General features: G+C 34.7%; 3 protein-coding genes across 4 annotated transcripts; 2 read left to right on the top strand and 1 right to left on the bottom strand.

Annotated features, from left to right (window-relative positions):
* Positions 1-2,601: 2,601 nt before the first annotated feature.
* On the top strand, positions 2,602-5,439 carry LOC110425328 (putative terpene synthase 9). The gene is made up of 7 exons (XM_021440216.1): positions 2,602-2,773; positions 2,939-3,194; positions 3,295-3,667; positions 3,750-3,968; positions 4,071-4,209; positions 4,292-4,540; positions 4,738-5,439. Exons 1-7 carry the CDS (start codon positions 2,642-2,644, stop codon positions 5,038-5,040), a joined length of 1,671 nt encoding a protein of 556 aa, XP_021295891.1. The 5' UTR covers positions 2,602-2,641; the 3' UTR covers positions 5,041-5,439.
* Positions 5,440-8,636: 3,197 nt separating this feature from the next.
* LOC110425260 (3-oxoacyl-acyl-carrier synthase-like protein (Protein of unknown function DUF455)) lies at positions 8,637-11,104 on the top strand. Its single transcript, XM_021440123.2, is given in 5 exon segments — positions 8,637-8,965; positions 9,063-9,182; positions 9,599-9,664; positions 9,666-9,830; positions 10,389-11,104. Coding segments are annotated over 5 exon segments (939 nt in total). The 5' UTR covers positions 8,637-8,767; the 3' UTR covers positions 10,779-11,104.
* A 365-nt stretch (positions 11,105-11,469) lies between these two features.
* Positions 11,470-23,422, bottom strand: LTA3 (Dihydrolipoamide acetyltransferase, long form protein). 2 transcript variants are annotated; one of them, XM_021439625.2, is made up of 23 exons: positions 23,062-23,422; positions 22,263-22,313; positions 21,796-21,853; positions 21,694-21,727; positions 20,562-20,611; positions 20,414-20,458; positions 20,162-20,235; positions 19,784-19,853; positions 18,225-18,413; positions 18,080-18,124; positions 17,901-17,974; positions 17,096-17,165; positions 16,537-16,935; positions 15,018-15,078; positions 14,896-14,940; positions 14,724-14,807; positions 13,701-13,777; positions 13,564-13,626; positions 13,062-13,132; positions 12,901-12,961; positions 12,401-12,461; positions 12,233-12,313; positions 11,470-11,854 (listed from the first exon to the last, which is right to left on the bottom strand). In XM_021439625.2, the coding sequence occupies exons 1-23, from the start codon at positions 23,163-23,165 to the stop codon at positions 11,796-11,798; spliced, it is 1,926 nt and encodes a 641-aa protein (XP_021295300.1). In that variant the 5' UTR covers positions 23,166-23,422; the 3' UTR covers positions 11,470-11,795. The 2 variants fall into 2 exon arrangements, with proteins under 2 accessions (XP_021295300.1, XP_021295301.1); XM_021439626.2 differs by having other exon boundaries at positions 21,796-21,850.
* Between the last annotated feature and the right edge of the window lie 495 nt (positions 23,423-23,917).

Here is a 23,917-nt window from a genome sequence, read left to right as displayed (position 1 = left end):
TTGGCATGCTCTTACTCTTACCTCGTCAAATCTTGTTTCGCCATTAAATGTTAACAGTTACATTTTAAAAGTCTTGAGTAGGAATCTAGAAATGAGAAGATCAAGATTTATGGAGTGTAAGAAGGCTGCTTTACTTAGTCCAAAATCATACCTACCAAAAAATGTTCACAATTTAATGGGCCTCATTCTTATGTTTTATTAGTTTTATTTTTTAATTCATTAAAATCTGAAATATTAAAAATTGTGGGATTAAGTGAGGTTTAGGGTAGAGTTTTTTATATGAAATTCTACTAGGATTTGTAGAGGAGGTTCTTATATAAGTGAAAGAGGTAGTTTAGTAAATAAAAACAAGTGCACTAAAAACGATGGAGAGGAAGATTGGAGTAGGATTTAAAATACAGAGTGTCATGGCAATTGGTGAAACAAGGCGCAAAGAATAGAGAGGGGGAAAGAAGCAAGGAAAAGGGGTATGTAGAGAAGATTTCAAGATGATCATTAAGAGAATTTTGAAAGAGAGTTTGTAAATTTCGTCCAAACACCTCCAAATGGATAGTCAATATATATATATAAAAGCCAAAAGGGGTAATTACTGTAACTAATGAGAAGATGTCAGTTGTTGAAGCATTAAAGCCTTTCCTAACGAATGCTTAAGTCATCGTTGGATATGGTAAATTTGTGACAACGTACCTACAAGTGCGTCACCTGTTCTAAGAAAAGGAAAAACACTTGCAATTCAAGAATAGATTTCAACCAAAATTTTCTATGGAACAACTTTTGTTTATATTGGAGAGGTAACGCGTTAATAACCAAAATCAATCATTTACAAGATGTTTAATAGAATGATGATATGTGTTAAGACAACCGATTCAAAAAATTAATTTAATTTGATTTTTAAGTAACAAAATTTTATAAAAAACTTGATTAATTTCAAATAATAAATTTCATTAAATTCTATCTTATTTTTTCAAAAAAACTTTTCTATGTGTCTTAATTGCTAATTAATTTGTTCAATCAAATTAAATTTTCTCAAACCAAACTTACATGTTTTTTATTATGTACAGAAATCAAAATATTGAATGTGCAACTTGTGCTAAAACTTCTTTCTTTCTATGGTTATCTATCTTAAAAATAAACAATTTCACAATTTGCTGTCCTAAAATAAGGGAAAAATATAAACGGCGTTTCATATATTAAAAAGATTTATATTTGACATAATATTTAAAAAACTCTTAAATTATTTATAAAAATTTAGATAAACTTTTACATTTTTATTTTGAGTCAAATAAACATTTATTATTAATAATTGACTTAATCAAAATATTATTATTTTATGTCACGTGGTTCGATATACTAATATATCACAATTGATGATGATGTATTGTGTTGACATATCATAATAGATGATGACGTGATATGCTAATTTGACATAATAATATATCATATAGTATTTTTCACTCTTCATATCAATATCATGTCAATGACATATGAATATAAAATGATAAATAAAAATTTGACTAATGGTAATTAATCAATAATTAATTATAAAAATTTATTTAATTTAAAATAAAAATATGAAAACTTAATTGAATATAAAAAAATAAAAATTTTTAAAAATTTTTTAAAAATAATTTAGAAAAATGCTTCAACATTATGCATTTATATTTCCTGGCCCTTATCCTAAGTTCCTAATCTAAAGGAGATCAAGTTTGTGGGCTCAGCCCCAACGTCGTCCACTTGGAAAGGGGCAAAAAATGGTTCAACTGCAGGAAGTCAACCATCACGTGCTTTCAATTTTGGTGTTCAACAGACAAGAGTGTGGATGCATCTAGCTGTTGGTCATCCAGCTTTTATAATATATATAAGATTTTTTCAATCAATATTCAAATTTCATGAGTTTCCCTTTTACATCCTGTGGATTGAAGTTTTAATACCGATTAAATTTACATATCTTTGTGTTAATTAAAGTTCTCATTACATATCAAACTTGAAAAAAAAGAAAATCATCATATACATCAATGATACCATATTTTAACTTTTACAAATAAGTTTATAAGATTATTACATGTCCATTAATCTATAATTGAAAAAATAATAAAAATTAACATAACTATCAAATAAAAATGTGATAATCTAATAAATTACCCTGTAAATCTTACCATGAATATATAAAATAATAACCCGAAAAAGAAATAAAATTTTTTTAGATGGTATAAATATATACTGGTTTGTTTTCACAAACCTCAATTCTTTGTTGTCGTACTTCATTTCTTTCATTTGTGAAGGAATTACTGATTTATTTTTTGATCCCAAAGACTGATTTAACATCCCAGTATGAACATTCTTTGTTGTTATAGAGTGATCACAATATTATTTTGGAGGACAAGTGGATGAACGTTTTCAGCTAGGTTATCCTTGACATTATCAACAGTATTTATGAGGCTTCAACAAGTAGAAGGATAGTTGGATGCATGCATACAACTCTATTATTAGATACCAGCAGGCATTTATATTTAATTTAATTTTGACTGTTATATCTTGACCTTGCACTCTATAAAAGGGTATCCATATTCAGACATGCTTCACACCAATTCTCAACTTACAGTGATTCTCTAACTTTATTCAAGAAATTAGAATATTCCCAATGGCACCAGCATCCCAATCCTTGTCTCACCCAAAGCCCATTTCTCTGCAAGAAGAGCAACGTCGATCAGCCAATTATCATCCCAGTATTTGGGACCCCAGTGTAATCAAGTCCTTTACCACTCCATACACAGTAAGTGCACTATTTGAAATTTAGCCCAGTGCAAGTAATATTTTCCTAGCTAGCTTAGTAAACGAGCTTGGAAAAAAATTTATCATTATTGCTGATGACAATGAAATTTATGGACTGTAGCAAACGCTGCAAGTAATATATCTCTCTTTCGTTTTCATCTTTTAGTATGAATTCCACAATACCAAGTTGGAAGAGCTGAAACAAAAAGCTGATAAGTTGTTTGCCTCGACCAAAGACACTGCTGCCTTGTTAAAGCTAATTGACTCATTGCGGAGGCTTGGTGTGGCCTACCATTTTGATAAACAGATTGAAGAGGCTTTGACTCAATTGCATGTTGATCAAAATGTCTCCATTAATGACCTTTCCACAGCTGCATTGTATTTTCGCCTTCTTCGAGAGCATGGTTATCCAGTTAGTGCAGGTGATCATTATATTTTGCATAAGTTTTACCAATTTCAACGTTTCTGGTTTTTTATTTGAGGGCCTTGAATCATTTCCCTTTTGGATGATGGTGAAAGCAGATGTGTTCAAGAAATTTAAAGGTGGAGACGGGGAGTTCATGGACAGCTTAAATAGAGATGTTGAGGGGCTTTTGTGCTTGGATGAAGCTTCATTCTTGGGAGTGCAAGGGGAAAAAATTCTTGAACAGGCAAAGGGTTTTGCCAGTGAAAGTCTCAAGACTTTAATAGGGAAACTGGACAAAAATAAGGCTAAGCATGTTCAACAGTCGCTGGAGGTTCCACTTTACTGGAGGATGGAAAGGATTGAAGCACGAAACTTTATTGACTCCTACCAGACGGATAATGCAAAGAGCTCAGTTTTGCTGGAGCTGGCTAAGTTAGACTACAATCTTATTCAATCAACTTACCAGCAAGAACTAAAAGAACTAGCAGAGTAAGATTTATTTAATTTGAATAACTTCTTTTTTCTTTTTTTTTTTGCTTTTCATAAAAGATTTATATAATTGTGGAAACAGGTGGTGGGGGGAATTGAACTTCAAGGAGAAGCTTAGTTTCAGCCGAGACCGATTGATGGAAATATATTTCTGGGCTACAGGGTTAAGCTTTGAGCCCCAATATTCCAAATGCAGAATATGCTTCACTAAATACGCATGCCTGGCAACAGTGGTTGATGACATATATGACATATACGGATCACTTGATGAACTTGAGAGTTTCACAAAAGCAGTGATTGGGTACTATATTGTTTCAATTACACTTCTTTAGTTGCTACGGATTGTATTGATATCCCAATTGCAAGCAAAAATTGAGTCCTTCATTATCTCCATTTTCAACAGGTGGGATGTCAAGGCCGTTGAAGAACTTCCAGAGTACATGAGAGTAATGTTCTCAGCCATGTCCAAATTTACTAATGAATTGGCCGAAGGGACCTTGAGAGATCATGGCCTGGATGTTCTGCCCTATATCCAGGAGCAGGTAACATCAAAAGCCATGGAAATTAAAATAAAAGCTTCCTTGTAATCGTTCATAAAATTGATCCCATATTTGCAAATTGTAGTGGGCTATACTTTGCAGAGCACATATCACAGAAGCCAGATGGTTTTATGGTGGTCACACTCCAACTTTTGATGAATATATACAAAATGGATGGATATCAATAGGCAGCCTAGGAGGGCTGGTTCTTCTTTGTTTTGTAGAAGCAGACTCCATAGTTGAACAATTCCCGCATTGTATCAAAGACTACTCTCAGTTATTTTACTGGTCATCTCTCATCACCCGACTCAGCGATGATTTGGGTACCTCCAAGGTAACGTAAGCATATGTGCGTAGCTTAATTCACAAGACTTTGCTATGGTAAAATTCTTCACAAAAGTTTACCTGCAAGGCTGCAATGTTTGACAAACCTAAAAATTATTTTCAATTGAAGTGAAAGAACCACACACCTTTCATCTTTGGTTTCGCTTCTATGTTATATATATAACATTGTTGTTAATTATCTTGAAGGCTGAGATGGAGAGAGGGGATATACCAAAAGCTGTGCAGAGTTACATGATTGAAAAAGGTGTATCTGAAGAAGAAGCAAGAGATCATGTAAAAAACCTGATAAGTGATTCGTGGAAGAAGATCAATGAGGAAATTACTGACAATACTTTCCCTAAAGTTATAGTAAACTTATCAAAGAACATGGCTCGAACTGCTCAATGCATGTACCAGCATGGAGATGGAGTCGGTACATCCACCGGAGTGACTAAAGATTGTATTGTTTCATCCATCCTTAAGCCAATCTCAATTAAGAACATGGATTAATTTTTTAGATGTTTTATCAAGGAAGAAAGATTTTAATTTTAGACCAATATTTGGTTGCGAGGTGTGGAAATAAATTAGAATATTGTTGAAGGAAATAAATCAATGTTTGGGGTGGCTCAATGATTAAAACTTGGAAGTTTGTCAATTGATTGAATTGAAGGTATAAGTGTTAGATTTTTTTATAAAATCAAAGTGTCAGACTTATATTAGTGAAGGGATTTGTGGCTTTGATGAGGGTATCAAGAATTTGAATGGGTAAGATTGTGATACCTCACATCCCACATTTGATGTGAATGTGATTGTTAAGACTTATATAACAATCTAAGTTCATTACTATTAGCAACTTGAGCTTGAGCTTTTAAGGACCACATGAGGTTAGGCTTGAAAAGTTACTAAGCATGCTTGGACTTGGGTTGTTATATAGGAGAAGACAAGTAATCAAAAAATCATGTGTTATTGTCAATAATGATGTTGAGTTGGACAACAGATTTGTTATGGCTCATAATGTTGATTTAGTTGTGCAATGTGCTTCATTAGGTACAAATGAGACAAGTATATTTGAGTGAGCTATAACTATTCAAACCACCAAACACAATAAATGTAAAAGTGCTAAGAATTTGGCAATCCACAACACCTGATAATTCTGAAAATCTGCTTAGCCTTGATCTTTTAGTTGTTGATGTGAAGGTAAGTTATGCAATACCTTTATTTTTACTATATTGTAAATTTTCATGCAAATTTAAAATCATATTAAAACAGCACTTAATTGGTTTTTCTAATGAAAGAAAAATGTAATACAAACGATGATTAAACATTTAGATGGACCACAGTTTACACATGTACTAAAGGAGGGTTTTGTTTACTTGATTGAAAAGTTTCAAGTAATAAAATCTATGAACAATTTCAATGTTCTTCCTAGAGATTTAATGATTGCTCTGTCAAGAGTAACAGAATTGAAGGAAATTCATGAAGATATTACTGCATACCCTTCCTATCACTTCAACTTTGCAAATTACAGCACTTTTCATGACAGCATATATGAAAAAAAAGTCTTAATAGGTATTATAAATAATACACTCGATAACAATATTGCATTTTATGATTGGTTTTCTAACTTCCATACTTTTGTCTTTGCATGAGAATATTGTAGATGTTATTGGAGTGCTTACAACAATGATTGCTGCAACAAAAGTCTAGCTCAATAACAGGGATGTACCTGTTCAGCAACAAGACATATACATTCAAAATTCAAGGTAAATGAACAAATTAAACAAACACTAAATTTCTTCAATAATATGTCTATTACTCGACATAACTTACTTCATTTTACAATAAGTTTGAACAGTTATGAGACTTTGAAGGCTGTGTTGTATGGAGACCTGGCGTTAAATATAGAACAAGAACAAGTCTTGTACAAAACCACAAATGTTGTTCTTGCATTTGCTGGATTGATGATTAAGACTTACATGTGTAAGTACAATTCATATAACTTTTTTACTAATTGTGATGAATACTGCACATACAAGTTACGTCAACATCTAATTGCATATTTCTTGTAGGATCATTATACGCATCATCCTGTTCAGCAACAAGAGTTTATATAGATCCTGACATTTCAAAGATGAATGAATAAACTCTGGGCAAGGTAATGTTAAAACAAACTAGATTATTTAATTTTACAATTAACAATAACTTCAAAATGAATATCATAAACTGCAATACAAAACTGACTATTAGGTACCAAGAACAACCAATACAACCACAGTTGCAACCATTGGAAGGGGAAATGCAGTTACAGCTCAGTCAACCAACAAGAATCTCTAAGGTTACAGTAGTAGAGCAATGGAACCAAGAGAAATAATGGTAAAATTTTCCTTGTATACCTCTACGATATTAATAACAATTGTCATTTACATATCTCTAGCTAACCAAGAAAGAAACCACTCATGATACGGACACAACTTTATTTTTATCCCTGATAGAACACCAAGTTTGAGGTAACAGCCACCATTGTGAATGTAAAAACATCAAATGAATGGTACTATAATAGGTTTACAACCAATGTGCAATAGGTTTGTAATTTTGGTGCCTAGTACATGGTGAAAAAAAACACCAATCCTCTTGAAAGTAGACTAAAATTTATTTGTCATCAAATTTAGCAAAAAGTACATTATTATAAAAGATAACATTACCAGAAACTTTGTAAACTTTTTACAAAATGATTTTGGAGCTAACAGTAGAGAATTCAACTACTTGCATTTGGTCAACAACCAGAAAAGTTTATGGGAGCCACAATTTCTGAGCTAGTTGTAATTAGAACGATAGACAAGACGGTTTTTACCGGCTCCTATCAAGGCATTTCCAGACACAAAAAGAACATTAAGGGTAGGATTAACAAGAAAAGCCATTGATCATGGATTGATAGTGTTCAAAGTTTTTTACTGTAACGTGTCAAACAAACTTCGGTTCAAAGTTCCAGACTGGAAGAAGCTACAAGTTCAGCAAGCCACGAACCCACCCTCTCTGAAACCCCACTTCTCACCATGGGATAGTATTAGATGGAAGTGCCACCATCCCCAACAAATGCGCAAGTCTCAAATTAACTATTTCTAAGAGAGTCACCAGAAAAAAGGATCAAAACTGAGTAGCTAAATTATATTAATCAATGTACTTCTTACTAAAATTGGAATAGAATGACAACCAATGGACTAAGTGCATTTTATGATACGATGTCAACAACAAGTCCAAGCAAACTGCAAGAAGGATAGGCACCACAAGAAGGGTTTATCGAAAACAAATCACGTAATTTTTACCATTGTTGGAGCATAATTTTTATAGCTCCATTCTATTATGATATCTATGGTAAAAATTGAATACACAACGGGACATGAATGACATTTTGTACAGGACAACTAACTGCCATGTTTTTTTGATCATTGGAACAGTTTCTTTTTGACACCTGATTGTATAGAAAACATAGGACTGACTATGTGGAGCCTGTTTTTGTACCTCTCTGTTATGCTCATCCTGCCAATGAATGGTCTTATGAAAACAGTTCAGTTGTATAGATAACATATGGGTGACTATATGGGGCATGTGTTTGTAGCTTTATCTTAAGCTCATCCTATTGATGATGCTTGTGTGTGTTTGGCCCCTTGATTCATGCCCGATTGTCTTCCCAGCACTCTGATACAGCTTTGTAATTAATTTTTTCCTTTTGTATGGTTGGATTTGTGGATAGATGGACAGGTTCTTGTGTTCTCATTTATTGCATAGATTTTTGTGACTGAGCTGCTTGGTATGTGATGTTCGTTGTGTAGACACAGGTTTTCATAATCATAAATAAAGGCAAACGGGATCTGTTCTCTTTGCCCTTTATTTGTTTATCACTGGGCACCCAGAATAATGCTGTCTAAGGGCAGCAGCATTATACAGTGGTTTTTGTGTTTCCACTTATGAACACTTCTTATTATTTTCTTTTCAAAGGGTTTTTGTTTTTTCCTTTCTATTTGGCTGGCTAATTCTTTTATCAACTATTTTTTAAAGATATTATAATATTTTTTAATTAATTTCGCAATTTCTTTTTATTATATTTAAATAATTTTCAGCAATTGAATAACCCGCGGCAACGTAAATAAATGTATTGCATTTGCAGCAACGACAGTGGCTTTCGTTGGCCGGTAAAGATTAGCTTTAATCTTAGGCGGTGTGTTTCTTCTCGGGAGAGATGAGCCCAATACAAGGGGAGCAAGAAAACGAGACGCTCGTAGAAGCGGCGCTTCGTGTTCTGAACACGGCGGACCCCTTCGAGAAGGCCCGACTCGGCGACTCAGTTGCCTCCAAATGGCTCCAAGGAATCATCACTCGTCCCTTCGACCCATCCCATGACCTTCCGGTACCCGATCGTCCCGCCAGGCTCACCAACGTACGTGGCTTTTTCTCGTTTCCTTTACATTAACCGTTATCAAAATGCTGCAATCCAAAAAGAGAAAGATAATTTCTTTTTTTTTTTTTTTTTGTAGGTTAAGTTGGTGTCACCGAGTTTGATGCCAAAGCTTGGGAAAGCTGGCAGCTTGCAGAGCAGGCAAGCCATTGTGCATAGTCTTGTGCATACCGAGAGCTGGGCCATTGACTTGTCTTGGGTACTTCTCGCTTTCGCCCTTTTATTTTATTTTATGTTTTTTAATTTGTTTTGGTTATGATGATGGCTTCTGTCATTGAGGTTGATTGAATCTGATGACGCATGCCGACTGAGATTCCAGCAGTTAAAATTTGTAATTTTTAATTTGGAGGTTTCAAATTTGAATAGTAGCTAGGTGCGTACTTACCAATAAAATTTTCAAATTAAAATGTTTTTGTTGTTGATGAGTTAATTGTTGGTCTGACACTTCCAGGAGCTTGAGATTTCTAATTTGAAGGTCTCAGGTTTACGTAACTGAGTGCATATGATTTTGTGTTGTGACTTGAGTGCAAGTTTTGAGATTTGAAGAGCTGATCATTTTACTAAGTACCATATTTGTGTTGGTATCCGCTCATTTTGTTTGTAGATTTGATATAGGATATAATTGCCCGTTTTGGTAACCAAGAATCAATGCCCAGAGAATTTTTCAACGATTTTGTGAAGGGTAGCCCAAGATGAAGGTCGGCACTTCAGCGTCCTTGTAGCTCGACTTGAAGAACTTGGTTCTTCTTATGGTGCATTGCCTGCTCATGATGGGCTTTGGGACTCTGCTATTGCTACATCCAAGGACCTCTTGGCTCGTTTGGCAATTGAGCACTGTGTCCATGAGGTGCATGATTCTCCTCTACTTATCTTCTTTATTAGAAGCAATATTGCACTAAAGCCTTAATACTGTTAGGCTGGGGTTAGGGTCACATCAATAAAAATTACTATCACTTGTATCCATATTTATGAACTCAATGACAAAGGCCTGCTTGCCAATGGCCTTCCTATAATCCTATTTGACAGGATGGAGCTTCTCTTGCAACCATATTTCTAGTTTAAAGTCCTTCGGTCTACTGATATGTCATGGGATAAGTAAGGAGTTGGTCCTTCAGTCTACTCAATCACTATGAGAGCACATATATAGGAGGGGAAAGAATGCATAATCTATTGCTCTTGAAGCACTGTTGTTAAATTAAAAACAAGTTCTTCAAGTATTTATTAGAGATGGAATGAGTTTATTTCTTGTCAATTTATCATGATTATGGAACCTTTGAATGAAATGAAATAGGGTGATAGATTGAATGCATCTAACCATGAAACATTGATACATATTCACTCGGTAAGTTGCATTAAGTTTTATGTTCCAATGTTCACTTTGATGAAGCAACTGTCACTAATGCAGGCAAGGGGACTCGATGTGCTGCCGACAACCATCTCTCGGTTCCGTAATGGAGGTGATAATGACACAGCTGATTTACTGGAGACAGTAGTTTACCCGGAAGAGATTTCACATTGTGCTGCTGGAGTGAAGTGGTTTAAGTATCTTTGCCTGAGATCCAGAAATCCAGCTTTGTGTCAAGACAGCCTAGCATCACAAGAAAGTGAAGCAGGAGGAAGTGAGACTTCGGTGGAGGAAAGTGAAGAGGTGATTCAGAAGTTTCATGCCATAGTAAGGACACACTTTAGGGGACCATTGAAGCCACCCTTTAATGAGAAAGCAAGGAAAGCTGCAGGGTTTGGCCCTCAGTGGTATGAGCCACTTGCTGTGAAAGGCTCTGCCTCGGTATTCTAGCACTGAATGTTTACGAATTGGGTAAGCAGTGTTCGTCATATTTGTATTCATTAGCTTGTGAGCTCCTACAGAACTTAGCAATCCCCAACCAAGCCATATGGTGCCTACATGGCTCTGTTAATTAAGGCAGCCGTCAGATGCCAAATGTCTGTTATCAAATTTTTTTTCTTTAATTTTTGACCAATATCTCTGAAATATTCAAAATTTTGATGATGATTAGAAACAATTGTACAAGGACTTTAACCGTTTTGATGTTTCCATAGTGTTCACATTCCACTTTTCTTGATTGAAGTTGACTGTATGACTACCATGGGTGTGAAAGAAAGAAGAGTGGCCCCTTTCCGTGTTCAATTTTGGCTTCATTCAATGAAAGTTGTGCGTTATATTTGCAGTTAGATAGAGATGGCATTTGATCTCAGTCGTTCTGAGCTATTTCCTGCAATGGGTGGCCTTAGTGTTGCACGTATTAGTGAATTCAATGAGCATCTATGCCTCAGAAGAATTAGGAACCGTTTTTACACAGCCAAAGCTAACTTTAAAGCTATCCTTTTGAGCAAACAAGCTTATTGTGTGAACGAAGGAGAAGCAGGGAAAGGATAGCAGAATACAGGATGAATGCCTTCTAACCTTTTTAACTATAAATCTTTGCAAATCATTAACCAAACGAAATCTAAATGAAAAGTAGACAGAATACATGAAACAAATTCATTATTGATTTGTTATTCGTATTTTTCCATCAATCATTTCTATTAGATGGAAACATGAAATTGCAGAATAAGCCCTCAAAGATGGCATCAAAATCTGATGACACTAGTAACCTAATATCTTGCAAAATTTTACATCACTGGGGTTCTCGTTATTGACAAAATTCTGGTAACCAGGATTGCACAACAAATTCGCTGCCGCAATGGGTTCAGGAACAAATAAACATGATCCTTTCCAAGAATTATTAACAATCTTTAAGAAAGCGACCCTCCACCAAAGCTGATCTCTCCAAATTTCGACGACGAAATGTTATCAGAGAAGAAGCCTCCGAATATCACTGAAGTTAGATTGTAATGCTGAGAGAAATGCACCTGCAATAATAATAGCTCAAATCTCACGCAGGTATTGTATTGATGTATCCAGGCAGCAGCAATACTAAAGATCATAGATTTTTAAAATCAGGAAGAACTTGTTAGATACTTAGATCAACCAAATATTGGAGCCAGTTCAGTTATGTCTTTACTTCTAGGCTCTGGCAGGAACCTCCAAGATTTCTCATGAAGTTATTTGTGATATTATTACAAGGATGCTATGCATGGGAGGAATGAAACCCTCATCTCTTCTACTTTTGCAGTTTACACAACAATATATTTCGCAGAGCAATATTATTATAGGTTAAGGTATTAGGGGCTATCCACCATCTGTCAAAAGCTTCATATTTAGAACAGTGTAAAAAGCACATTGCATACCTCCAACTTTGCCATCAAATACACGATGATCAGCAGATAATGTCAAGTTCATTTTTGTCACAACTGCAGGCCTCTCAATCCCTGAGTAGAAATTTAATATATGAAACAAAACATATTTTCAAGCATTAAGTATATGGAAGCATAGCACACAAGGGGTCAACATTTTACCATCACTTCCAACCACCGGCTCAACAAATTTGTTTCCTCTACCTACAGCAAGGATACCAGCCTGCCAAAGAAACATAGGAGATGATTTATAGCACCTTACAATGTGCTTATTACTTTCTAATAGCAGCATCTATAACAGTGGTTGGATTGCCTTCAGGAACAAGTCCAGAGATAGAAGACATTAGAGTGCTACTCCACTGTTTTTGAAGGGATCATTATCAACAAATAGAAAACCCAGAACTATGCTTTTTCACATTTATTGCTTGAACTTTGTAAGAAAGTGTCAATAAACCAGCTACTTTTGACTTTCAGGCCCTGAATGCAACATATTATTCCCGACTAAAGTCATGAATGGTTGAAGCTGAAGCTAAACTAATGATTGTTCAGTACAGGCAAATTGAGATTTGAGACCAACATTCTTGGTGGGTGCATGTGTGGGTAAGTATGCAGCACATTGTGTGTGTGTGAGAGAGAGAAGAGAGAGAGGGAGAGAAGAATACCTGTGGGGGATTTATAATTGCACAAAAATGGTCCACAGGAAACATTCCCAGATTTGAAATGCTACAGAAAATTACAAAGTATTTCTCAATATTTCTTTCAACTATTAAAAAAATAGTTGTGAAGAACTAATATCCCATATGTATACCATAAAATTACATACCTAAAGGTTCCTCCTTGAAATTCATTTGGTAAAAGCTTTCCAGCCCTTGCCTTTTCAGCTAGTTGCTTGACCTGCAGGCCAAGTTAAAGAGAGATAAGCATATAATAAAACCAAACCCAAAATGTAAATTAATGATTGCTAAAGGATTATGTTGAAAGAAACAGACCAAAACAATGATAATTAACATGTAATTCTAAACTTGTTGACCATCATCTGATACAGTGCAGATCATTTCAAAATCTAGTTTAAGTCATATCTATACTGAGTTTTCAGTTAGTCAACATATTTAACTGTTGCAAGCAGGTCCCACTATGTGTTCTGCTATTTCCCTAGATTTAAACAAGCACAAAAGGCAAAGTACATGGGTAATAAACCTAATGATCTGGTGAAAAGTGGCCTAAAAGGTGAAAGCACAACCTCGCAGGCTACAGAAAAACCAGAGTAAAGGAGCCCAAAGAAGTTGCTAAACTCAGAAGAGGGTAGACGTCAAAGATGAAAGTACCTCTAAGGAGATTGATGAAATGGATTTCTGATCTGCATTCCTTACGATTGGAGTCATTAAACCCTGCAATGCAAATAAAATAATTTGAAATGAGTTGCTCTATAGAACCTGTGAACAACATGTTATTCGAAGCATACCTTCTCAGTAGCAACTGCAATTGATATGTCAACAGAGTCACACAAAATTATTTCCCCTTTCTCAGCATCCCAATAAGCTGCAGTCATTGAGAGAGCAAATTTTTTTGTATTAGAAATAAGCCGAAAGAGCCATAATCTTTGTATGGAAGCTAAATTGTCCTGAAGAAAAAGGAATTATGTACAGAGTGATTATTCCCACTCTAGAAAAAAGCACTTGTTACTGGTAAGATGATGTTGGAAAATTCTTAAATATAGTGGGTACATTCAACACACATGTTTGATAAATTCGCAATCTTAGTGCCTTTTCCTTTTGAAACTTCTTCAATGCAACCATTTATCAACACAAAATAAGACAAGACTTTTCCTGCTTGGACATTAGAGGAGCTCATAGACCCACCTACTAAAACTGTCTATACCTAACTTCAGATTCTATCAAAGTGAAGAAACAATTTACACAACATTAAGACAATCTCCAGATTTATCTTTTCAGGTTAAGCTGAAAAACATTTATAGTACCAGCAATTACAAACTAGTTGTTGAATTACAGAGGTATAAGAAACAAAATGACCGTACAGTCTTGTGGCATTTCCTTCATTAAGGAATGCTAAAGTCCTAATTTAAGCATAAAAACGCAAATAGGGTTGGTAAACGAATGGGAAAGGGTTAACCTCCAATTAATAACCCAGCCAATAAATCAACAATAAAGATATAAACAAAGGTAGAAAAGAATAGAAAACTGAAAATATTTTCTTCCTGATGTAGTTTTTGCTAGAGATGCAAATATCACTGGCAACAGCATTTTTGGGCTTGCATCAGTTTAAAGATGTATGCCATTCCCAATGTTTTAGAGCAGCAAAACAGAGTGGACTCTAGTCCAAGAAAAAAATATCACCCAACATCTCTAGCAATCTTTACTACATTTTACAATTGACAATGCTCTTATTAGCAGGTTGAGTTGGCTTGGCTCCGATTCCATGTTTGCTCAGAAACCTATGAGGACCAATTTTATTGAAATTGTCTTACCATTAGCTTCAGGTACATTTTTTAGAGCCATTGCCACCGCTTTAATGACAATGTCATTAACTGAAACTTTGATATCATGCTTCTCTGCAATTGAGAAAGAGGAGAAGAATTAGGAGTCAGGCAAACTATGGGGGTTAAAATCAAATTGATGATACAGGAGTTTATTCCATACCTTTAAGCTCCTTCCTAAAAGAAAGAAGAGGATCGAGAATAACATCTGATGAACACAATAGAACCTTTAAGATCAAAGGTCGACTTATACTATAACCTGTAGATAAATAATTAAATTCCTACCTGAAGATAGATATAAATGCGGTGTAGTCTGTTTTGATTCCAATAACCTCCTCGCAATAATCTGCAGAGTGAACACAAATTCAGTAAAAGACACAACCAAAGTTTAAAATTAAACGAATTTTCAATCATTCACTCACTAAACCATATAATACAACATATTTAGATTTCCTTCAACCCTGAGTGACCAGACCTGCCCGATACACAATTTAGTAAATAGAATTGTGTGAAAGCAGAAACCCAAAAATATCAGACAAATAGATGAATTAAATATGTCTTAGTAATAACAGCATTTGACAGAATAGCAGTTGCAAAGGTTGTCCACAGAACTTATGTGGTACCAGGGATACATTTTTCTTCAAACTACTTGGATTTCACTACAAATAAAAGGACAAAGAATCAATAATAGGACTTTACTTGAGCTTAGACATGTAATTCTCTTCAAAGTATCCAACTATTATCTGAACAAATAAATTAACTACAAATATTTATGGATTGCCATAAGACATTTTGTATGGTAAGTAGCATACAGGGGCTTAAAAAAAGATCTGCATTTTCAAATTTGGCTTGAGAACACAGCTACTCTATATGGTCATGTGGTATGCATTTGCCTCAGACAATCTGAAAGGCATGCCTGAAATGAAAGAAAAAAACAGCATGCTCCCTAATATCTCTTAAATCTCCTTGATTTGTTCACACAGAAGTTTCAAAACAAATTGAGAGCTTCATATCCTACAGATGCATCGTTTTATTCCGAAGTAAACAAAAGAAAATTTAAAATATGCTTTCAATTCAGCAGTATTCATGTCCTAAAGTTTATGAAGATCTAGTGCCTGAATTTAAAACCAACCCTAACATGTCATACATGTATAAATAAGTTTTAAATAAATAAATAAATAAAAACTCTCTCACCCAAACCCCTCACTAATCCTATTCCATCGATAATCTGTGATTTTATCATAATAGCCATCAATTGCGTCCTTTTGGTGAATCAACTTAAAACAAATCACCCAACAGCACAACTGATTCATCAAACCCTCACATGCAAACTTTGCACGCCATGACCTTTGCCTGTTGCTTCCTCCAACTTCTGTCAAATAGACTCATGTAAACCTCCTAATTTGGCAAAGCTCTTTGCATCATTTTATTTGCATATTCTCCAACAGCACCATCTGCCTTTATCATCAGTTTGGTCATTAGTGCATACATCTTACCTTCCTTATCTTGATGCATATTTATCTCAAATTTACTATATCAAACTACAGTAAAATGTATGAACAACTCATTTTTTTCACTATCCAATATTTGGTATAATCATCACTGAAGTCACAGGACTCCACAGGTTTTCGGTTTGATCTGACAAGCAATGGAATATACAGGCACATACAACATAATTATAGGAACAAAGATTAAAATCAGTACGTAATTTTCTTCCCATCTTTATAAATTAACCTAGTTAGAAAAGGCAATGCCAAAGTCCCTTGCCTTGTTAATTTCGTTATAACTGGTCGAAGTAATATACCTTGCGAATTTGAGTATTTGGTAAGTCTTCAAAAGAATCTGATTGCTGTGGCTGAGTCTTTAACTCTAGCCTTGCTGAAGGAGATTTTTGAGGGCTGGTTTCGGGTACTGATTTTATCTTCTCAGATGACGAAATTTTAGAAGATCCTTTTCCAGACTTAATTGCAGCCAAAACATCCCCTTTCAACAAAGTACCATGAGGACCTGATGCCTTTATTGATGATGCATCTAATCCATATTCTGAAATAAGCAACTTGGCTGATGGACTGATCTTTGTAAAACCAGACTTTTGTGCTCTAACTTCACTTTTAGATTCATGTTGGGTAGGTTCTTGCTTTCTAACCCCTGAACCACCACCAACAGAAGTCTTTACAGCTTCAATATCATCTGGATCTTCAACCTTGCAAAATAGCAGGCATTAATGTTCCAATATGCCTCAAGTCAATACCATTAACTTGAAATCAACAAATTCTATGTGATTAAACATGAGTTAAATTGCATCAAGTAATTTACAACAAGATAAGAAATGAGTCAACTTAGAGCATATTGTTATGACTTACTGTTACTGCAATTGGTTCTCCCACAGCCACATCCTTCGAACCTTCAGGAGCCAGTATCTTTGCCAGGTAACTGCACCCAACAATTTCAACTGACAACCATAAGTTTATATGTAATTAAAGAAGTGAACTGAAGAAATGAAACCAATTGCTAACTGATGACCAATCTCAAAGCCTCTCCTCTGTTACTAAGCCATCAAAAAACCTTGCTTCTTGATTGAACTATGTTCCACCTGCTTTGGTTGTTTAATTTCCTAGGATTTGATTTATTTAACCACATAAATAAAGTCCTCAACTTTTTCCAGAGATACACTCTCAACCTGACATTTTAGTTAGTATTATTTTTTACTTTTAGTCTTACTATATATGATATCTACAAATGTGCTTTATGGAAAATTCACAATTTGAAAGCTTATGCCTTGTGGCAATGTTTATGCCCCATGATTAGGGGTATATATATAGAGACCTCGCGTTTGCTGTTCACTTTATAGAATCATGCTCTAATCCATGGCCACATGTAATGAACATATAAGACCATGCTAATAATTCCTCAAAAACAACAAGGTAAATATATATTGATACCTAATGTTGTTTCTCACCTAAGGGTATATCTAATACATAAAGTCTATAAGCACCGCCTTGGAAGACTTATGCCTGATACCTCACCATTTGTCACCCTTTTGGATAGAAATAATGACAAATGATCAGCTATGAGAAATCAAGTTAGTACTATCCCCTAGTGTCACTTTAGTACGAGCCCTTCAGGCTTGCTACCAGCAATAAGCTCCATAGAAAGAAAGAACATTACCCCTCTTCAAGGCTCTCAAATTCGAGGGTAGCTTTGTCAGTCTCAATCTCACATATCACATCGCCCACTTCTATCTGCTCAAAAGTTAGGCATATGGATGTGAACAAGGTCATTGTTCACTCAATTAGAAAGAGAAAGCATTTTAAAGTAATTTAATTACTTGTGCTAATAAAACTAACCTTGTCCCCTTCTTTTTTCCTCCACTTGAAAATGTTACCCTGGTTCTGCATAAGAAAATATGAAAAGGCAAATATAAGTTTTGCAGTCAAAAGAAAAAGAAAAAGTTGGAGAAGTTGGTTCATGCTTTAACCTAATTTATCTTACCATTGTTGGAGAGAGTGCTGGCATTCCAATTACAATGTGAGGAGGAAGGTCTAATGCATTGACATCAACAGAATTTTGTTCCTTGCCTTTTTCGGAGTTTCTGACATCCTGATGGGCTGTTTTTTCCTCGACCTCTGATCCACTCCCAAGAGTAGAAGGGATCTTCTGGATATTATCTGCGTCCTCAACCTTGTGAACCCATCCAAATGAGTTTCAACAAACTGTTTATTGAATAATTGGTACTCAACAAAAATTATTTAAAAAGTATAGAAAAAAGTTCAAATATCAGAAATTATTCACCATAGCATGAGATGGAAATTTATTGTTTGAAATCAAAAGGTATTGTAGATAATGTCGTCAACATTTTCACAAATTTTATGAACAGAAATCCTTATTCTAAGGAGCATAAACAGAAGTAATAGCTTGTAAAAATTGGCAAGCAAGGTAAAACAGGGTTCATTAGATCAGGAAAAAGTTAGAAAAGAAACTACAGGAGACAAAAAAAAACCGCCAAATCCCAAACAAAGATCCTTTTCCTCTTGAAAAAATTCAAATAGAATCTAATCTTATACAGCCCTGTTCAGCAGCTTCTTTTGGGGCCAGTGCAACAAAGTTCAGCCCTCACCACTACCATGCCCCTGTTCGGCAACGGGGTGTGGACAGCTGAGACTCCTTCCAACTCTGCTTCAGCCTCTTCACCGCACTGGGGGGAGAAGGGTGCAGTAGCTGAAACACACTGCACCCTTTCTCCCCCCTTCTTGTTTTACCCCCATTAGCATTTTTTTTTCATTTTTACCCTTGGTTGCATGGTAAACATGTGAAAATGCAATTGCTTCATTCATAACCCTTAATTCTGTCATTTTGCAACCACTCTTTTTCACTCATTTTACTTTTCAAAATTAGTATTATTCCAAATCATTTAATGCAACAAATAAAGATAAATAATAATATATAAATAAATGTGTAACTATATTATCAAGTAAATTAGTAAGTAAATAAAGATATATATATTCATAATTAGTTAATGAAATAAAATAAATTAATACATTCATATTTAAGTATATAACTACTATTGTAATATATTAAAAAAATATAATATGTTACTTATAAGCATGTGAAATATATTATTCAATAACATATTCAATTTAAGTTAATATATAAACAATTACTAATTATTTCATCCCATTTTTATTCAACTATAATTTCATTTGGTTCATTTTATATACTATTATTAGTTAATAGTAATTTTTATTTTTATCTAATACTACAGTATAATTGTAATAAATCAAAAAAATAATTTTTTTCTATTCACACATGTGTAAATATATTATTACAAATGGTCATTTTCTCTTCTCATCACACCACCACCACTGTTTTCATCAAACACATTTTATTCGACCGTTGGTTTCAATCTCACAAAAGCAACTCCCAAAATCCCTGCTGGGCTATCAATCTTACAATCTGTTTTCAATCACACCATTGTCAATCTGACCACTGTGCCGAACGGAGCCTAAATATATTGATGGTATGCCACTAAAGATGCACAAAAGAATAAATACCGTTATTGCAATAGGTTGTCCCACAGGCACATCCTTTGAACCTTCAGGTACTAGTATCTTGGCCAAAAACCTGAAGATTAGCACTTCAACCATAAGCAAAGTTAAAAGAAATTAAGGATGGTTATGAAATTCAACAACTCAGGTATGCTCTTCAGTCATGATCAACAAGATGAAACAGCAGAAGATCACTGTTAGAGGGTTCACATGCAACGATAGAAAGTTACACAGAAAGGAAACTGAAAATCCCAAAAGCAGAGAAAAATTTAGCAGTATTATTAAATATGCCACTTTAAGAAATAAATTGGGCGATACTATTTAACATCAGACACTCTAGAAATTGAAAAATAAAAGCAGTAATAAGAAAAAGAAAAAGTTTACCCTTCTTCAAGACTTTCAAACTCAAGTGTGGCTTTATCTGTCTCTATTTCACAGAGTACATCACCCACTTCAATCTGTTAGATAAGCATCAATGATCAAGAAATAAATCACAATGACAGAATAAGATCAATTAATTCTCTCCACCTTATCACAAGATTTTTGTTTTTCAACAACCATCTTTAAATTATATCAAATTCAGATACAAATTGACCACACTATCTATAGCTTCCATTTGTTTCTTATATAACTCACCTTATCTCCTTCTTTCTTCTTCCATTTTGCAATGTTTCCTTGGCTCTGCACAAAAGCAACAGGCATACAAGCTTGAGCACTGGAATAAAGGGAGAAAACCTACACTGTAGTCAAACATTATGAGGCTTAGCATCCCAAAATATCTTACCATTGTTGGAGACAAAGCAGGCATCCCCAGGACTGTATGCTCAGGAAGGTCTGTAATAACAAAACTTAATGATAACCAAGGACACAAGTCTTTTGGCAGATATCACAATGAAAAAAACCTGCAAAACCTAATTATCAAGAAAAACATAGAAAATATGTACCCTTTTAATAAGTAGACTTGAACCTGGGACCCACTCTAACCCCTCTCTGCACTTTTATAGCTAGGCTAAGGCCCAACAGCCCACTAACATATTATGAGACCACAAAATCTATTTACCAAATGAAACCAAGAAGTGATACATTCCAATTTGAAGCTCTGGCATTATTTTACATGGTAAACTGAAGAATATAAGTAAATAGATTTTCAATTATATCTTCCAAAAAGGCAATGTCCTGATTCCTCACTAGTGTAACCTGTATGCACCCTTCGACAGTGATGAGGTAAACATGACATCCTACCTATAACCTAAAAATAGGACCAACTAATTCTACAGCCACTTATTACATATATCAATCAGGCTAGGCAGTTAAGTGCTCTGTGACCAAGCAGATGTATAACTACTAGGAAACCTAGAAGAATAAACCATACATAACCATCCTTTTTTCCTCAATACCAAATATCTTAGTAAAACTTGCTTTTAGAATTTCTAATGCTCATTACGTGCAATTGCTTCTGATCAATAAAACACAGATAATTCTTAGGTCAACTTATACAAAATTTTTCATGTAAGTTTGGCCATCTAAACAGCTCACTCCCTTGCCAAGAAAAATATCCATGAGTAGCATGAAGATACAAAACCAGTGCCCCAGCGCTTGCCAAATGCTGCATAGGTGGATTGGTTGACTACTACTCGAAATTCACACCACAACCAAGTAGAGGTATCATGAGATTCTTATCAATATTTAAATTTGATATATATAGAGAGAGAGAGAGAGTAGAGGCAAACTATTCAAGTAGGCAAGTTTTTGATAACCCAGTTACCTAGCATAAGATCATATTGACTTTGCTAGCCATTTGAAATAGACAGGAAAGAAAAGTAAGCAAGTCACTTAGAGCCACTCTTGTCACGACTTCGAAAACTAGATGGGTATTTAGGAAGAGGGAAATGTTTCAAAGTAAAGATGTCATATACCTGCAGATGAGAAATGCCGAACTCCAATCTGCAACTGCAAAATCAAATAACATCAGAAAAAACCTTATCCGATAACAGCACAAGAGATAATTAAATACCAACCTTGAGAATTGATGAAGTACTGTAAACCCCAATAAAGGTGGATAAAGAATTGGGCCTGCTATGAGGGGAAAAAGCTGGTAAGATTCAGAAAGTAAGCAACCCAGCTATATTTGTCCAAATAAAGGCATAATAAACCAAATTGAGTCAACTTTGATGTATCTGCATTATTTAGACAAAATTTTATTGATTTTGGATTGGAAAAGCAAGAAGGTAAAATCTAAACTAACTCAACACAAACTTCAGTTAAAAATTTTACCCCTGGTATTTGGTTGGTTTAAAATTCTGTTACGGAAGCAACCAAGGTTGCCATTACAAGTGCAAACGAAATGGGTAAAGGAGTTAATATGCCCACAGGAATATTAACACAAGTAAAAGCGTTGCATATTAACACAAATAAAAGGGTTGCATAAATGGGTAAGTATTAAAGTAAAGCAGTCAAGATAGATAGGATGTCAATAGATGCGAACCTTAATAGAGAGCCATTCAAGTCATTGAAAGGGCTTTCCACATTTAAAGTGCTGCAGCAGCAAGTCAATAATAAGGACATAAGCAGAATGACGGGAACTGTTGTAAAGGTGCTACACTCAGCACCCATTAAAGGGCATCATATATCAATGATCAATAAAGGTCACAATTCAAAATCACATTCTTACCTCATAACAGTAACTTAAAATGCAAAACTGCTATTTTTCACTTGGAACAAAAAGGCTATACGTTGTCTTTGATGGGTTGTACAGATGTATAAAAATGAAAGTATCAAGTAGGTAGCCAGTAAATTGAAACACATAATGTAACAAAGAGAGAAGAAAAAAAAAACCCAATTTGTCCAAAAAGTGGGTAAGAACTATGAATAAAATCAATATGCTAGGCAAGAATAATCCCCAAAAACAAAGTTAAAAAGAAAAATAGCGCAGTAGAATTTTTTTTTCCATAATTTTATATCCTTCAGAAGTTCAAATAACATGGTTTCAATACAAACACCATTACAGTGCAGTTCTCCATCTAATTTCAACACCAAAATTCTCACAAACCTAACTGTCAAAATCACCACTTTCTCCAATAAACAAAAAAAAATTCAAATGCAATTCTCTATATGATTTAAAAAGTAAAATTCTCGCAAAGAAAATCCCAACTCTCAGAATCACTACTTGCATCCAAAAAGATCCCAATCAGACGCATATCTACGATCTTCATGACAAGTATGCAATACAGTTCATTACCAACAGTTCTAAACAAAGAGAGAAATGAAAAGAAAGAGAAAAATACCGAGAAAGTGATCTGGGAGAGACGTAGGAAGAGAGAAACCGAGCTCTGAAGAGAGATGGGGCGGCTCTTGAGATTACTGGGTTTCTAAGCCGTGAAAGTGCCATTGAAAGGGCTCTGAGGAAAAAATTTGTGACAAGAAAGAGCTTCGATTGTATTTGATTTATGGTTTCATCAAACAAGAAAAGAAAATGAACTGGTTTTTGGTATCGATTTAAATTTCAAAAGAAGGAAAAGAACAAAGAAAACAAAAGGTTTTTTTTCTTTAGATCGAAACTGGCTGCGCCAAAGTGCTTACCGGTCTATGGCTATACGAGAACATTTCTAAAATTATTTTTCTTATGATTAAAAAAAAAAAATTGGCTTTGCAATTGCACTTGAGCGGCTTAACCAAAACACATGGCATGTTCGCCCCACCTACTACCGGCTTTCACCCCACTCCTTTTCTTTATTCTTTTACCTCTTTCCAAGTTGCTGTTTAGTTTTTTTTTTAAACAGTAAAATACATTCACCTTCAATTTTAGCCATAAATACGTGCAAATCATGTATTTTTAAATTGAATATTTCATCTTTAAATGTATAAAATATATTAATATTTAAATATAAAATATCTAAAATATTTTTTTTCCCTCTCTTCTTTTTTTGTAAGCCGATCAACAATGCTCCCTTACCCCAATTGGCTATCAAAAGCCACCTTAGGGGAGCACTAGATCTAGGTGCTCCCCAATGCACCCTTGGAGAGCACCAATTGTGGGGTGCTGAAAGATGCTGCTCGAGGAGCACCATAGCACCAAGATCGGTGCTCCTTAGGGGAGTGTAATTTGGCCGGATCTAGTATTTTTTGGCTAGATGTCGTCAT

The sequence above is a fragment of the Theobroma umbraticum genome, unplaced genomic scaffold (assembly GCF_002168275.2).
Source record: "Theobroma umbraticum cultivar Fairchild unplaced genomic scaffold, ASM216827v3 scaffold_81.0, whole genome shotgun sequence".
Classification (NCBI taxonomy): Eukaryota; Viridiplantae; Streptophyta; class Magnoliopsida; order Malvales; family Malvaceae; genus Theobroma; species Theobroma umbraticum.
Note: the sequence above shows the minus strand (reverse complement) of the source record. Positions and strands in the feature narration are given on the sequence as shown.

Bases quoted from the DNA above. Each gene is read 5' to 3' on its own strand.
- LOC110425328 (XM_021440216.1), top strand. From the start codon at position 2,642: ATGGCACCAGCATCCCAATCCTTGTCTCACCCAAAGCCCATTTCTCTG. The intron at 3,195-3,294 runs GTGATCATTATA...TGGTGAAAGCAG, and splicing joins TGGTTATCCAGTTAGTGCAG to ATGTGTTCAAGAAATTTAAA. The intron at 3,969-4,070 runs GTACTATATTGT...CATTTTCAACAG, and splicing joins TTCACAAAAGCAGTGATTGG to GTGGGATGTCAAGGCCGTTG.
- LTA3 (XM_021439625.2), bottom strand. From the start codon at position 23,165: ATGGCACTTTCACGGCTTAGAAACCCAGTAATCTCAAGAGCCGCCCCA. The intron at 22,314-23,061 runs GTATTTTTCTCT...TTGCTGCTGCAG, and splicing joins TCTCCCAGATCACTTTCTCG to CACTTTAAATGTGGAAAGCC. The intron at 19,854-20,161 runs GTAAACTTTTTC...GCTAATCTTCAG, and splicing joins TTTGAAAGTCTTGAAGAAGG to GTTTTTGGCCAAGATACTAG.